The following is a 13,461-nucleotide window of genomic DNA, read 5'->3' as shown; positions in this document are numbered from 1 at the left end:
AACTTGAATACATGCTAGAGAATGCATTAAGCAATAGATCTACTAATTTAGCAAACAAACAAAGAGCTTCGGGCAAGATTTCATCTTGTCTGTCAAAGTTGAACTTTCTTGCAGTCACTTCTCTTTGAATTTACAAGGTTTATATGCTAAAAAGGGATAGATGGTAAACAAGTTTTACATAAGGGAATCGATACTACACCACTAAGGGAAATAACATAGCTTTTAAACTAGACAAAAGATAGTTTTCGTAGGGAATTATCCTGAAAAAGGACTGGGATCGGGGCTGATTACAACTTTTGCTAAAAAATCTAAGATCTGGACTGATTACAACTTTATGGTTGCAAATCTGGCTTGAGAGCAGCGTTTGTGTGTTTGTTTGTTTGATTGGTTGGATGTTTTTATCTCTGGGGCCTCTTTTCCTTTTATAGGCCAATTAGCCCGACTGTTATGACTTAACTCTTGCCCGAAAGCATCTGAAGGGTAGTGAGTCATCAGCTTTCACTTAAAATGCCAATAGAAAGTGTTCTTTGGCTGGTAGTAGTTTAATCTTCATCACTTGTCACTTCAATGGTAAGCTCGTGGCTTGTATCTTAGCTGTGAAGGCTTCACTTTGCCTTTGGGCTTGGTGCTGGATTTCAGGCAAGTCCCCTTTTAGTTGACATCCTTGGGCTTTCCTTTATCTAGGTCCAGTGTTCAAATATTAACCCAAACAAACTGTAAATACATCTAGCCTGAAAATAAAATAGCTCAAAAATTAAAAAAGCACCAACCTTTGATGAGATTATTGCCTGCCTGCTGTTGGGTCTTTGGATTTTGGCTCTGAGGAGATAACAGATCCAGAGAGAGAATGAACCGAGAAGATGAGAGAGCGAGTAGAGAAAGAAATCAAAAAATGTGGGAGGGATTAACACATTTATATATAAGGGTAATTAAGTCATTTCAATGTGTAGGAAAAATCCTAGTTCTGTCCTATTGTTGTCCATGGCGTGTGCATATTCGAAAAATCCTATTTCTGTCCCAAGATTAAGAAAATGAGTCATTTTTGTATATTTCTCAAAATATTATCACACTGAGTAATCACGCCAAAATGCTCAACGTTATGTCCAAATATAGTCCTAATCGATTTCGCACAAAAAAAAACAAATATTATTACAAAATTTCAAGTATGATTACATGAAAGCATGAGAACTTCCTGGAAACAGTAAGCCATTGTTACAATACTGCCACACAAACTTTATGAAACAAAAGACAATAGTCATTCTATAGGATCATATCCCTTAAATGGAATATGATCAATGTATGAGTGCCAGTCAATTGATTGTAGTCTTCTTATCATCTTCCCATTCTGCCTTCTTTCTTACTCAACCATTAGTCTGATTTGAAGTTCTTGATTCTGACTAATTCTCTTTTCAGGGCTAACTTATCTTGGAGTGAAAACTTGTATTCCCAGAACCTTCAGAAGTTGAAACCTGATCAGTATCGTCGAGACTATTTGATGGGCCAGCTTCATGGCATGTGACGTCCGCGTTCTGAGTCTTCAACAAGCTACTACTTGTTTGTTGTTGCAGATCAAACATCTCCTTGAACTGCTTTCCTTGTTCTTCAATTCGTAGCCGCAACTTTCGTTGAATCTGCATTTTGAAATAGTTGAATGAAATTTGTTATGAGGATTGGAGTATTAAGAATGATTTTCTACTGCTACCAAAAATATTTGGAGATCATTTATATATAACTTGAGAAACCACAGAATTGGATCTCATGAATGCATACCTCCAACTGTTCGTGAAGACGCCGCTGAACATCTAATTGCAGTTGGAGCGCCTCTTTGATTTGCAAGCCACTGCCAAAAAGTTCACATCATAGGTTTGTAAGAAGCTGGAGGATATAAAAGGAAAATATCAAGGCGAATGCCAAAACTAAAACCAAAAGCGTGTTCATTTCGCAATGGTAGACTGAAAAACCAGAATAACAATCAGAGTAATATAACATGTTACGTTTTCACATCGAGATGGGGTTCAAGATTCAAAGTAGTCCTTTTCTCAGATTTTCCTGTAACACAAGAAAAGTACTCGGGTCAAAACTATAGTTAAAATAAGCCACGCCAATTGATCATTAAACTTTATAGGCAGTTGTAGTTTGTAACAAGAAGTAAAAGTCTTATTCACTAGGAACGGATGTATGATTTGAACAATTTGATATTTACCTTCGGCAGGGTATGGTAGATATTTCGCAATTCGATATTTCTACAAGAAGAATAAAAAGGGGAGAGGAAAATAAATCATACTTCTAGAAAAGGAAAAAAAACAAGAAATTTTTAATGGATTCCTTTAAACCTGCAGATGACTTTTAACATGAAAGATGGTTAATCCATCCAAACACATCATCTTCAGTATTGCCTTCGGTGTTGCTTCTACAATGGATCAACAGATAAAGAAACATATCAAGTATTCGATCGTAGTAAATTGCACAAAATTATACCAAGTTACTTACTTTCAGCACCCCCAAGACGATTTACACACTCAACGAACTTTTCGTGAAGATCTTGATTCCAACGAATTCGTGTTTTACTGGAGAGTACAGGGCTAGTTGAAGGGGAATTACCATATGCAGTGGAAACATTTCCGGAGGAATATCTTGGCGACTGCTTTCCTTGTTGAGAAAAGAAGCTCGGTTGAGTTACCGGGGAAGTATTGAATGAAGTATAACAGCCCTGTGAACAAGAAACTAGCACATATGGATATCTTGAGGTGGAGTATATGAAAAATCAATGCACAAAAACAGCAATAAAAAAAGATGATGATTCAAGAAATATTCATAGTACTTGATCCTGATTTTCTTTAGAAGGAAGGGATAAGGACGGTCTTCTAATTGTAGTAGTTTTATGATCTCCATGCAACTTATTTGATTGATGTGCAAAGAGCTTACTGCCTGACAAATCGCTTCCCGGGATTTGGTTAAACTTCTCTGAGGATTTATGGTATTGATAGCTGCGGGGTTGAGTTTTCACAATCGACTGCAAAGTGTTTCTGATGTCGAAATCCAGATCAGTTTGCTCGGATGAATTCATGGAGCTGTAGCTTTCATTATAAGATTGACCTGAAGGGAAATGAGGATTATTACCAACTTGAGAGTCATACTGTGGAAACCCTCCCATACAGCGTTCAGTTGCATAAAAAGTAGAAGCCAGAGATTCGAAGCGGCTCGTAATGCTGCTGGGAGATTTAGGATCCGGAGGCCCAAGATTTTGAAGCAGTGACACTCCATGATCCATGGTGGGTTGCTGAACCCAAATTCCCATGTTGTTCCAAGCCTGTTGTTGCTGCTGACCAAAAATTTGAAACGACTGATTACCAACTTCAAAATTGCACTCACTGATTAATTCATGGCTTTGTTGATTTATTTCTTGGCAATCTGTCTTCTTCTCATTCATTTTCAAGGTGCGATTCGAAACACCGTTAACAAGAACAAGAACTAGCAGTCCGACTTCTGCTCAATATCATTGCCCAAGATCCGAAACCCTATCAAAATACAATTTTTCAGAAAGAAAAAGAACAGCAATGTTAAATGCAGATTTATGGAATATAAGACTAACATTTATTCCACGAGACGTCAAGTGTAAGATTTGAATATGCAGTAATATTAGAGTCCTTTTAATTGTTCTAAAAAGGATAGGTACGACCACTTACTGATATAACCAAGGAAGAAAAACATTGATAAAAACGCAAGTCATCCCATTACAAACAAATGTGTCGACAAACTATGTCCTAATTAAGGAGAGCTTAGAATTATCGTGCTTGACGTGTCTCATCACCTAAAGAATAAAACAGAAATCTTCAAAAACAAATGGATTAAGGGTTTCAGAAGACAAAGCTAATGATTCCCAACATGTTACTATTTTGTCGTCAAGATTTGGAATTGGAGAATAATTTAATGACGGCATCTGTGTACATATAATTATACAAGAGATACTGGCATAAATTCACAAACCAGATCAATGGTTATTGTTCCTGTCATGGATACGGATGAAAATCACTTTTTGGCCACCCCAGAAAGATGAAATTAAATAAAATGTGCCCATATTTTATCTCAAAAGAATGGTAGTACTAATCCAATGTTCTGATCAAGAAAAAAGATAGAAAAACAAAAAGATCCCAAGAGAAATTGCATCATGTAATGTGGATATCTAAAATTAGGATCCCTGAATTACAACAAAGTTCATCTAAAGGGTACATTACTCAAAAACTAGAAGCACAATAGACTTTTGTAACAATAAAGATTCCCAAAACATGTTCATAACCTCCTGCATTAATAAAATGTATTTTTTTTCATTCCAAATGATATTTTACACTAGTCTAAAAGGAGAATATGAACCTGAGATGCAGTGGTAGAAAACTTTAAATACATTTTATGAAAAAAAAAGAAAAATTATTAACAATTATGTATATCTCTCTCATATTAACCTCTCATCTATAACATTTAAGATTTAATCATGACACGTGGCCTTCAGATTCGATTTCCCGCTCCTCAATATGCTTGTATATAAAAAATTTAATTGAAAATAGAATTTCTCAGTTGCAATCAAATTTTTCAACAGATGCTAGCAAGATAGTTTCATCGTAGTAAACATGCATTTTGACAAGGGGATAAACTTTTTCTATCGATCTATATATATTTAGAATCTCCGACTGGCCTCCTTAACCATCCAGATGAAGATGACCATTTTTTATTCCTATACATGCACATAGGGAGAATCAAATGTGTCTTAGTGATTATTATTGATATTTTTACAAGTCGGGTCGGAAAGCAGGATTCCTCACTGAGACAATCAAGTTCTTGAGATTTTTTTATAGTGCTCGGGAGTATTCGATACTCCAAATCTTTTAACTGTAAGATTATCGTTGAAAATAAAAATAAAACTAAAATTCAACGATAAATTCTCGAAATATTCCCTAGTCCAGAGCACCATATAATTTTTCCTAATTGTTACTTAAAGAGACATAGCACTTAACTTAATTCGAGTGAGTGTGAACCTATATGGATAGCACAGGGACGATCGAACTCCACTTGTTTGGCAAACTAGCTAGAAATAGACCAAATCCACTTGAGTGTTGAGAACCTAGAACCTTGTTCTATGTCTTAATCAGAAGAGAATTCAAGTTATGGAAAGCAGAAGCACTTTCTCAAGGTGCAGGATCTATCTATCTATAAAATTTGCCAACGTTGGGATAGTTGTTTCCTTCCATCCGATTTCGATTTTAATTTAGGACCATTTGATAATCATTTTATTTTTAATTTGTTAGTTTTCACTTTTTGTTCTCGTGAGAAAAAGTAGATGGAGAAAAGCAATGATCAAGAAGGGTGATGGAGAGAGGGAAGAAATAACGAGGAAAAATGAAAACAAAATCTTTTCAAAAATACTATTATTACCATATTTTTCATAATATAATTGTATCGCCACTTAATATTACAGTCTAGTGGTATTCTTTTTCACTGGTAAATGAGAGGTCTTAGGTTCCATTCTCGCCAAAGGCAAATTTGAACCACATTATTGCTAACTCATTGTGAGGCTAATAACATGAAGGGGGTGTGATATCCACACATCCCATTTTACTTCTCATACACCTTTTTAATTTTTGGCCGTCGGATCGGATGAATTGAAGAAGATCACGGACATAAATTATCAAGAGGTGTGTGAGAAGTAAAATAGGATGTGTGGATAGCACACCCCTAACATGAAAACAACTTAAATACTTTTTCGTGTTCATTTTGTGTGATTTTTCTTATCTTCTACATCTCTCACATCATTCTTTGTCCACTAATTCTACTCCCTTTCATCCCTCATTTTCCCTCTATCACTTACATAAAAAATAAAGAAAAGTGTTGTTGACACTCCAAAAAAGTCATTTTGCACTTCTTATAAATGAATTTTTATTTCTAATAGAAAATTTTGAAGTGTAAGATGACTTTTTTTTAATGACAAACATCTCCCTAAATTTAATCTATACTAAAGCCGAAAATACACTGAAACACTGTTCATAAGAATAGTGTACTTTCGAAAATGCCCCTGCTTTAATTGTGTAATTTCAATATTAGTCTAATCTAAATCTGATTGAATCTGGACCGTTCATATTTTTGGGCAGTGTGATAGGAAATCAGTCCGTCCATATTGTTGAATCTTCTTCTGTCTGCTGATCCATCATTCTTTCTTTTCTCTCGCTCTCTCAACATCCCGATAACCCCCAACCCCACCCACGAACCCAGGTACACCCAAAACAATCACCATTCTCATCCTTTCGACCTCACGAACTCAAATCTGAGCCCATTCTTACTTTCTAGGTCAAGATTTCATGGCTTTCATGTACGATTTGGTGAAGGTTTGAAGAAGATTGAAGCTAAATCCGTAACCTAGATTCCGGTGAGGTTTTCCGGCGAATCCGCTAGCTTCCCTGTATTTTTGAGGCCCTCACAGTTACCCGATCCCAAAATCTTAGGTATATTTTGATTCTACGCCTCTTGGGTCTATATATTGTGATTTATGTCAAATTTTGGGTTAACAGATTCTTCAACTTTGTTTTGGATCAAATTTTGGGTCTTAATGTTGTAATTGATGTTAAAATTCTAAAATTTTGACAATCTTTATTGATTCATCAAATTTTGCACTATAAATGATGTAAGAGTTAGTCTTCAGGGGTTTAAGAGAAGGGTGGTTTTACAGGAGTTTACATCTACTTTAATAAAAACGAAATTATATTACTAATTAAATTTCATATCTAACAAAACAAGAAAAATATCATAAGATAAATCGTAATATTAGTAAATTGGTTTACTACAATTGTTAGTATCTATAGCAATCCTACGAGATTTTTATTTTTTTTGCCCTCAAATTGTAATTTTTCCATGTCTACCACTTGAATTATACAGAAAAGACTTAAAATTTTCACTTTTATACCGAATTAAGTATTACGCTACTCCAATGTTTTCTAATGCAGATGTATGTGGCGTTTAGGAAACCAGAGCTTTTGCCAACGCCAAGAGTTGTAGCTGGTTCAACCTGAAGAAAGGTTTTTTTTTTTTTTACAAAGTAAGTTCCAATTCGTTAGTGGTTTGGCTTTACAGTAAATACCAAGTGAATTTTTCATTTGATAGATTTTTTTTATGGATTTCATTAACTTGGTAGATTTATGTTGTTTATAGAATACATATGAGTTTTCATGGTTATCAATCGTTCAATACCTCTATATGGTTACAGAGGGTTACAGGTAATCTCTATACATTTTGTAAATAGCACTTCCTAGCTATGGCATATCAGCATTCTCAATTTTCTCACGTAATATATGTATATAAACACTATTCTTTAGCACATACTTTTTCAAAATTTTCTACACGTTTAACATAGTTTTGTAACCCACGGCATCACGCGGGTTTAGCTGCTTGTATAAACTAAAATTCAGAAACAAAAAGGTAAGCCTTAGTGTTTGAGTGGTGTATGTAAAAAGTGTCCCTAGCCAAGCTAGTAGAATTTCATGGGAACATACTTGGAACTTGAATAACAGTCGAGGCTTGAGATACAACCCTGCCCTTCTGCCGTTTAGACATTTTATTTAGCTTATGAGTCAGTGGTAGCCGTAGATCAGGAGCTAGGTTAGATGACTTTGTGTGATCATGTCCCCGCCCAATTTTCCTTGATTTGAAAAGTTCATATATTTATTAAAAAGACATCAAACACACAGACTCACCTGCGTTAATATTTCTTTCCTTTACATAACAGGTAAATCAAAATGCATCTAGATATATATAGTTTGGTGTGAGTTTGACAAATTTTGTTTTGAGCAAACTTTAATTTAGTGCTATTTGTGGAGCCAAAAATGATCACAAAGCGACACGTGGATTTTTTGGTGAAGATGACAAATTTACCCTCGAGGCATACTGGGTCTCCTACACGCGAGCAGTGGAGAATCATCCAACAATCAAATTAGGAGTACCCAAAATAAGTAACAAGTTCAAATTTGTCTCATCCATCCTCATTCCATAACCTCCAAAAACCTCTCAAAACATTTCTTTTATTATGATAATTAGCCAATAAATATATTTATACCTAATTAATATATTAATTGCTAATTGAATCACCAAACAACACCCCAAAACACACTTAAAGGCCGGCCACACCCCATTCCCTATATATATGACCATATTTCTTCTAAAAAGATAAGTTGATACTCTTGCAAAACTCTCAAAAATCCTCTAAACATTTTTTCTCTCTAAATTCTAACTTTGGCATCGGAGGTTCTTCGGCCAAAGCCCCTTACATTCATCGTGGGCGCGTGATGTTCTTGGCCTTGACCAAAGGTGTTGATTGTTTTGTAGGTGCAATTTTGTCCAAGAAGAAGAAGGCGGAAATTTGCATCCACAAAATGGTGCTTTCATTGAGAGTTGAGATTCACACTCGTAGAAGACTCTCGCACAAAAAAGTTTTTTCTCTATTTTCTCTATTTACTAGTCCATTTGTATTTTTTGTACGTTCTTATTATTAGAAATTTTTATTTGCAAAGATTCTTTGATAAAACGTAAAAGAGAAATACAATGGCTAGAAATTTAGAAAATTCCACAAGTGAAAATTCCAATATTCAAGAAATAGGACAGCGACGATCCACAAGACTAAATGCGATCTTAGGGGGAGTGGCATCACCACCACAAGGCTCAACCATGGTAACCACCGCGGTGGCCACAATGGCAATCACCCACGGCGAGGTGCATGACTCTACCACCACGGCGCGAGCCATGTCACTTCATGCCTAACGCGAGCCCTATGCGTTGCCAAGTCCAGCTCAAGCCTCGCATACGCAAGCATCACACGCCGAGCAGCCTGCTTCCACAGCCTTGCCTGCTTTCGCAGCCCAGCCTGCTCCCGACGAGCAACCCACTCTCGTAGCCTGGCCTACTCCCACCGAGCAATCCACTCTCGTGGCCTAGCCTGCTCTCGACGAGCAGCCTACTCTCGTGGCCTAGCCTGCTCCGAACAGCCCACTCATGTGGCCCAGCCTGCTCTCATGGCCCAGCCTGCTCCCACCGAGCAGCCCACTCTCGTGGCCTAGCCTGCTCCCGACGAGCAGCCCATTTTCGTGGCCCAGCCTGCTCCCACCGAGTAGCCCACTCTCATGGCCTAGCTTGCTCCCAATGAGCAGCCCACTCTCGTGGCCCAACCTGCTTCCACCGAGCAGCACATTCTCGTGGACTAGCTTGCTCTCGACGAGCACCACACTCCCATGGCCCAGCCTGCTCTCGTGGCCCAGCCTACTCCAGCCGAGCAACCCACTCTCGTGGCCCTGCCTGCTTCCAACGAGTAGCCCACTATCGTAGCCCAAATCGGTCCAAGATTAGTTCAACCATCCCGGTTTCAAATTTTTGGGCTTACGATCGAACCGGGGGTATTCTCACCACATTTCTCTGTGGATTTGACATTTCCCAACTTAAATTTGGCGCCCAGAGTCTACCACCTTTCCACTGCTTAAGGAGGCACATTCCTTCCAAGCTCTTCCAATCTAAATGGTGAACAACACTTGTCTTGACAAGTCATAGAGTTGACAAGCGCCCTAGCACAGCAAACGACCTTGGTGAACCAGTTCTTGCAGCGCACCAAGATGCAACGTGCCCCAAACAAGGTGTCCCAAAGTAGGACAAGGGCAGATGAAGAACCTCTCCAGCAGCATCCTGGCAAGAAGCTACTCGACCATCACGAACTGAGCGTTTGGGCAGAGTACACTCCCGATTGGGCCCTCAAGATAGCGTTTACTCTCGTCTTAGTGCTCGGAGGAGCGTGCACTATCGACTAGGCCTATGGACGAGCATATACTCACGGTTGAGGACGCACTCCGATAATTAACATGAGCAGCCTTCCAAGCGAAGTATTCATTCACGGCTAGGCCCGCAAGGAGTATCCTCCACAATACATCGGAGCATGCAGCATAGCAGACGGAAAGAAGCAGTCACTCAATCCAGCTCAAGTTCAACCAGCAGCCTGTGAGTTCCACGCTCGAAACATAGGAAGAACAGCTTAGACCAGCACATCACGATCGGGGGCAGTCGAAAGCTCGCCACCCCAACAAAGGAAAATTCAAGAAAAAGTAGAAAGGCTCATGACCAAGCGATTGCGCAATTTCTCGTGCCAACTAAGCCTCAAAAGGGTCTACTCTCCAGTGTAAGAGGATAAATTAATTGTTCTCCAGTGCGAGAGGGTAAACCAATTCCCCGACACCCAAAAGGGTTTGCTCTCCAATGCGAGAGGATAAACTAATTGTTCTCCAGTGCGAGAGGGTAAACCAATTCCCCGGCACCCATATGGGTTTGCTCTCCAGTGCTCCAGTGCGAGAGGATAAACTAATTGCTCTCTAGTGCGAGAGAGTAAACCAATTCCCCGACACCCATATGGGTTTGCTCTCCAGTGCAAGAGGATAAACTAATTGCTCTTCAGTACAATAGGGTAAACTAATTGCTCTCCAGTACGATAGGGTAAACTAATTGCTCTCCAGTGCGAGAAGGTAAACTAAATCCCTAACACCCATCTGGGTAAGCTCTCCAATGTACGAAGGCCACATAGTTCAAAAGATCGAATGCTTGAAGATCAATTAAGCAACAAATGTTGAAAAATCAAACTCAAGCAGTTTCCTCATTTTCAGCAGACAACCCAGACGTGGCAGCCCAAACAATTGCCTATCACATGCCACTTCTTTGCCCTATGCCGAACCAATCCTTGGCTACAATCAAGCCGAGCTGCTCAAGCAATGTCCCCTGGCACATCACCTCCTTGGCCCATACTAAGCCGACTCATGGTCCCTGCCAGCCGACCTGCCGCACCACCCCGACGACTGCCCCGTGGCAGCACCACCTAAGAAGAAGACAAGAAGAAATTAAGTTTTTATTACATTGGTGCGGCACAGAGAAGACGAAGAAAGCTACGAAAGACAGTCCTTTGCACAGGCAAGATGTAGAAGATTGCTAGAGGAGGGGGAACAAATATCCTCTAAGCTCTCTCTCTCATGTAGGTTAGAATAAATCACTCTTCAAAGTTGATTTAATAACCCACTTAAGATGGACTTAAATAGGTTTTGAGAGAAATTTATTTCATTTTCCTAAAATGATCTAATTTCATATTAAAGAGGGAATCTACATTAAAACAGGAAGCAATCTTAAGTTTCCTATAGCAAAAAATCTCTACACCTGCTGCACTTTCTTACGAGCAGCCCAGCAGGTGTGGGGGCATTTGTGGAGCCAAAAATAATCACAAACCGACACTTGGATTTTTGGGTGAAGATGACAAATTTACCCTTGAGGCATATCGAGTCTCCTACATGCGAGCAGTGGAGAATCATCCATCAACTAAATCAGGAGTACCCAAAATAGGTAACAAGTTCAAATTTGCCTCATCCATCCTCATTCCATAACCTCCAAAAACCTCTCAAAACATTTCTTTTATTATGATAATTAGCCAATTAATATATTTATACCTAATTAATATATTAATTGCTAATTGAATCACCAAATAACACTCCAAAACACACTTAAAGGCCAACCACACCCCATTCCTTATATATATATGATCATATTTCTTCTAAAAAGCTAAGTTGATACTCTTGCAAAACTCTCAAAAATCCTCTAAATACTTTTTCTCTCTAAATTCTAACTTTGGCATCGGAGGTTCTTCGGCCAAAGCCCCCCCCCATTTCATCATGGGTGCGTGAGGTTCTTGGCCTTGACCAAATATGTTGATTGTTTTGTAGGTGCAATTTTGTCCAAGAAGAATGGGGAAATTTGCATCCACACTATTCAATCAAATAAATTGTCAATATGATTAACATAAAAATTCGGTTAAAACTGGTTACAATAGTTGATATAACGAATAAATACACGCCATAATATAATATGTTGTCACCAAATAAAAAAACACTTACCATTAACAAATATTTTACTTATTTTATAGCTCAAAAGTTGCCCTTATTAGAAATTCTTTAGTTCCGTCCCTGATTGCATGCCATCAAAAGATTTTATAGGTTAGATTAGATGACTAGGTGTGGCAATGCGAGATAATGGTGTTTCAACGAATTGAAAAAGAAAAACAGTTAATTCCTTTCTAACACAGTTGGATATGCATTAACAAAGGGCAAAGTGACTCTTCAAGATCTGAAGGGACAACCTCCTCATGGCTTCACTGGTCAATAACCTTGCATATTCCCACTACTAAATTTAACAGTCGTGATGAAGAACATTTGATCGCACAAAGAGAAAGTTCGTTGTATAAATAATAACGCGACGAAGGCATGGTCGCGAAAGAAGATCTTGTGCAACGAAACTAAGGGCTGGTTTGGTATTGCTGAGTTTTGAAAAAAAACTGCTGTGAGAATAAGCGGCTGTGCTGTGAGAATAAGCGGCTGTGAAATAAATCAGTTGAGTGTTTGGTAAACTTTTTTGTAAAAGTGCTTTTGGAAAGAAAAACAGTCTGATAGTGGGTCTTTTCATTAAAGGAGTATTGTAGCTCCATGTGCTTTGAAAAAAAAGTCAGTTTTCCAAAGCTGCAAATAGCAGCTTCAGCTTTTTCCTTTGATTTCAGTTTATTCTCACAGCAGCTTCCAAAATAAGCTTATTTTTTTTTTCAGTTTACCAAACACCTAAAACCCTCACAGCTTTTTTTCATGGGTGCTTTTTTTTTTAAGCACCTCACTCCCAAACCACCCCTAACTGTATTGGAACAAAGCCCTTCGTTGCTGGAAAGACAAGGGTACAAAAGACTATTGCCGTGGTGTACTCGTTGGGACAAGAGAACAGTACTGCTAAAGGCATCGCGCGATGAAACGTTTCGTCTAGTAAACATTCATGTAACAAAATTGAAGAAATTTTAACATTATTTAATTTTCAAACGTTTGTCGTATAAATGTTTACGCAATGAAATATTTGGTTGCATTTAATATTAGGGTGAAGTGCTGATTTAGTTCTTAAACTATTACCTTAGTAAAAATTAAGTCTCTGAATTATTTTTTTGATAAAATAAACCCCTAAATTCATTAAAAATTGCCAATTTCATCCTTACTATTATATTCAAAGCTATTTTATTCAATTTTTCGTCAACTTAAGTCACTTGACATACTTTAAAGTGTAATACCATTATTTTCTCGCCTATAAACGTTTAACATTTCATATAGGCTATGAATCTAACGTGTAATTTATCCTCCAACGTTAATTTATACTATTTCTTATGAAAAACTACAAATTTACCCTCCAAAGTTAACTCCATATGCTTTTTTTTTATGGAAAACTACCATCTACCCTTCAAGGTGTATCATATGCAATTAACGTGACTTAAATTGATGAAAAATTGAATATAGTAGTTTTAAATATAATATTAGGGATGTAATTGACATAATTTTATAACTCAATAACTGATTTTTCTAAAAAAAAGTAGTTTAGGAACCT

At 37.9% G+C, this 13,461-nt stretch overlaps 1 protein-coding gene and 1 long non-coding RNA gene across 8 annotated transcripts; one reads left to right on the top strand and one right to left on the bottom strand.

Moving 5' to 3' along the window:
• Positions 1–1,123: 1,123 nt before the first annotated feature.
• LOC126600650 (myb family transcription factor PHL5-like) lies at positions 1,124–3,899 on the bottom strand. Of its 5 annotated transcripts, none has more exons than XM_050267252.1 (8): positions 3,812–3,899; positions 2,822–3,518; positions 2,491–2,710; positions 2,334–2,410; positions 2,204–2,243; positions 1,995–2,049; positions 1,771–1,840; positions 1,124–1,631 (listed from the first exon to the last, which is right to left on the bottom strand). In XM_050267252.1, the coding sequence occupies exons 2-8, from the start codon at positions 3,428–3,430 to the stop codon at positions 1,416–1,418; spliced, it is 1,287 nt and encodes a 428-aa protein (XP_050123209.1). In that variant the 5' UTR covers positions 3,431–3,518; positions 3,812–3,899; the 3' UTR covers positions 1,124–1,415. The 5 variants fall into 5 exon arrangements, with proteins under 5 accessions (XP_050123209.1, XP_050123208.1, XP_050123207.1 ...); XM_050267251.1 differs by lacking the exon at positions 3,812–3,899 and adding an exon at positions 3,593–3,784; XM_050267250.1 differs by lacking the exon at positions 3,812–3,899 and having other exon boundaries at positions 2,822–3,784.
• Positions 3,900–6,168: 2,269 nt separating this feature from the next.
• Positions 6,169–13,230, top strand: LOC126600652 (uncharacterized). 3 transcript variants are annotated; one of them, XR_007615496.1, is made up of 3 exons: positions 6,169–6,491; positions 6,990–8,364; positions 11,775–13,230. It is a non-coding gene; the product is annotated as an uncharacterized LOC126600652 (long non-coding RNA). The 3 variants fall into 3 exon arrangements; XR_007615498.1 differs by having other exon boundaries at positions 6,990–7,991; positions 11,775–11,792; XR_007615497.1 differs by lacking the exon at positions 11,775–13,230 and adding an exon at positions 8,365–9,132 and having other exon boundaries at positions 6,990–7,991.
• Positions 13,231–13,461: the final 231 nt, after the last annotated feature.

Source organism: Malus sylvestris, chromosome 14, assembly GCF_916048215.2.
Source record: "Malus sylvestris chromosome 14, drMalSylv7.2, whole genome shotgun sequence".
Lineage (NCBI taxonomy): Eukaryota > Viridiplantae > Streptophyta > Magnoliopsida > Rosales > Rosaceae > Malus > Malus sylvestris.
This window is presented reverse-complemented; position numbering and strand designations above follow the sequence as displayed.

Bases quoted from the DNA above. Each gene is read 5' to 3' on its own strand.
- LOC126600650 (XM_050267252.1), bottom strand. From the start codon at position 3,430: ATGAATGAGAAGAAGACAGATTGCCAAGAAATAAATCAACAAAGCCAT. The intron at 2,050-2,203 runs GTAAATATCAAA...CTTGTGTTACAG, and splicing joins TCTACCATACCCTGCCGAAG to GAAAATCTGAGAAAAGGACT. The intron at 1,841-1,994 runs GTAACATGTTAT...ACTTTTTGGCAG, and splicing joins CCCCATCTCGATGTGAAAAC to TGGCTTGCAAATCAAAGAGG.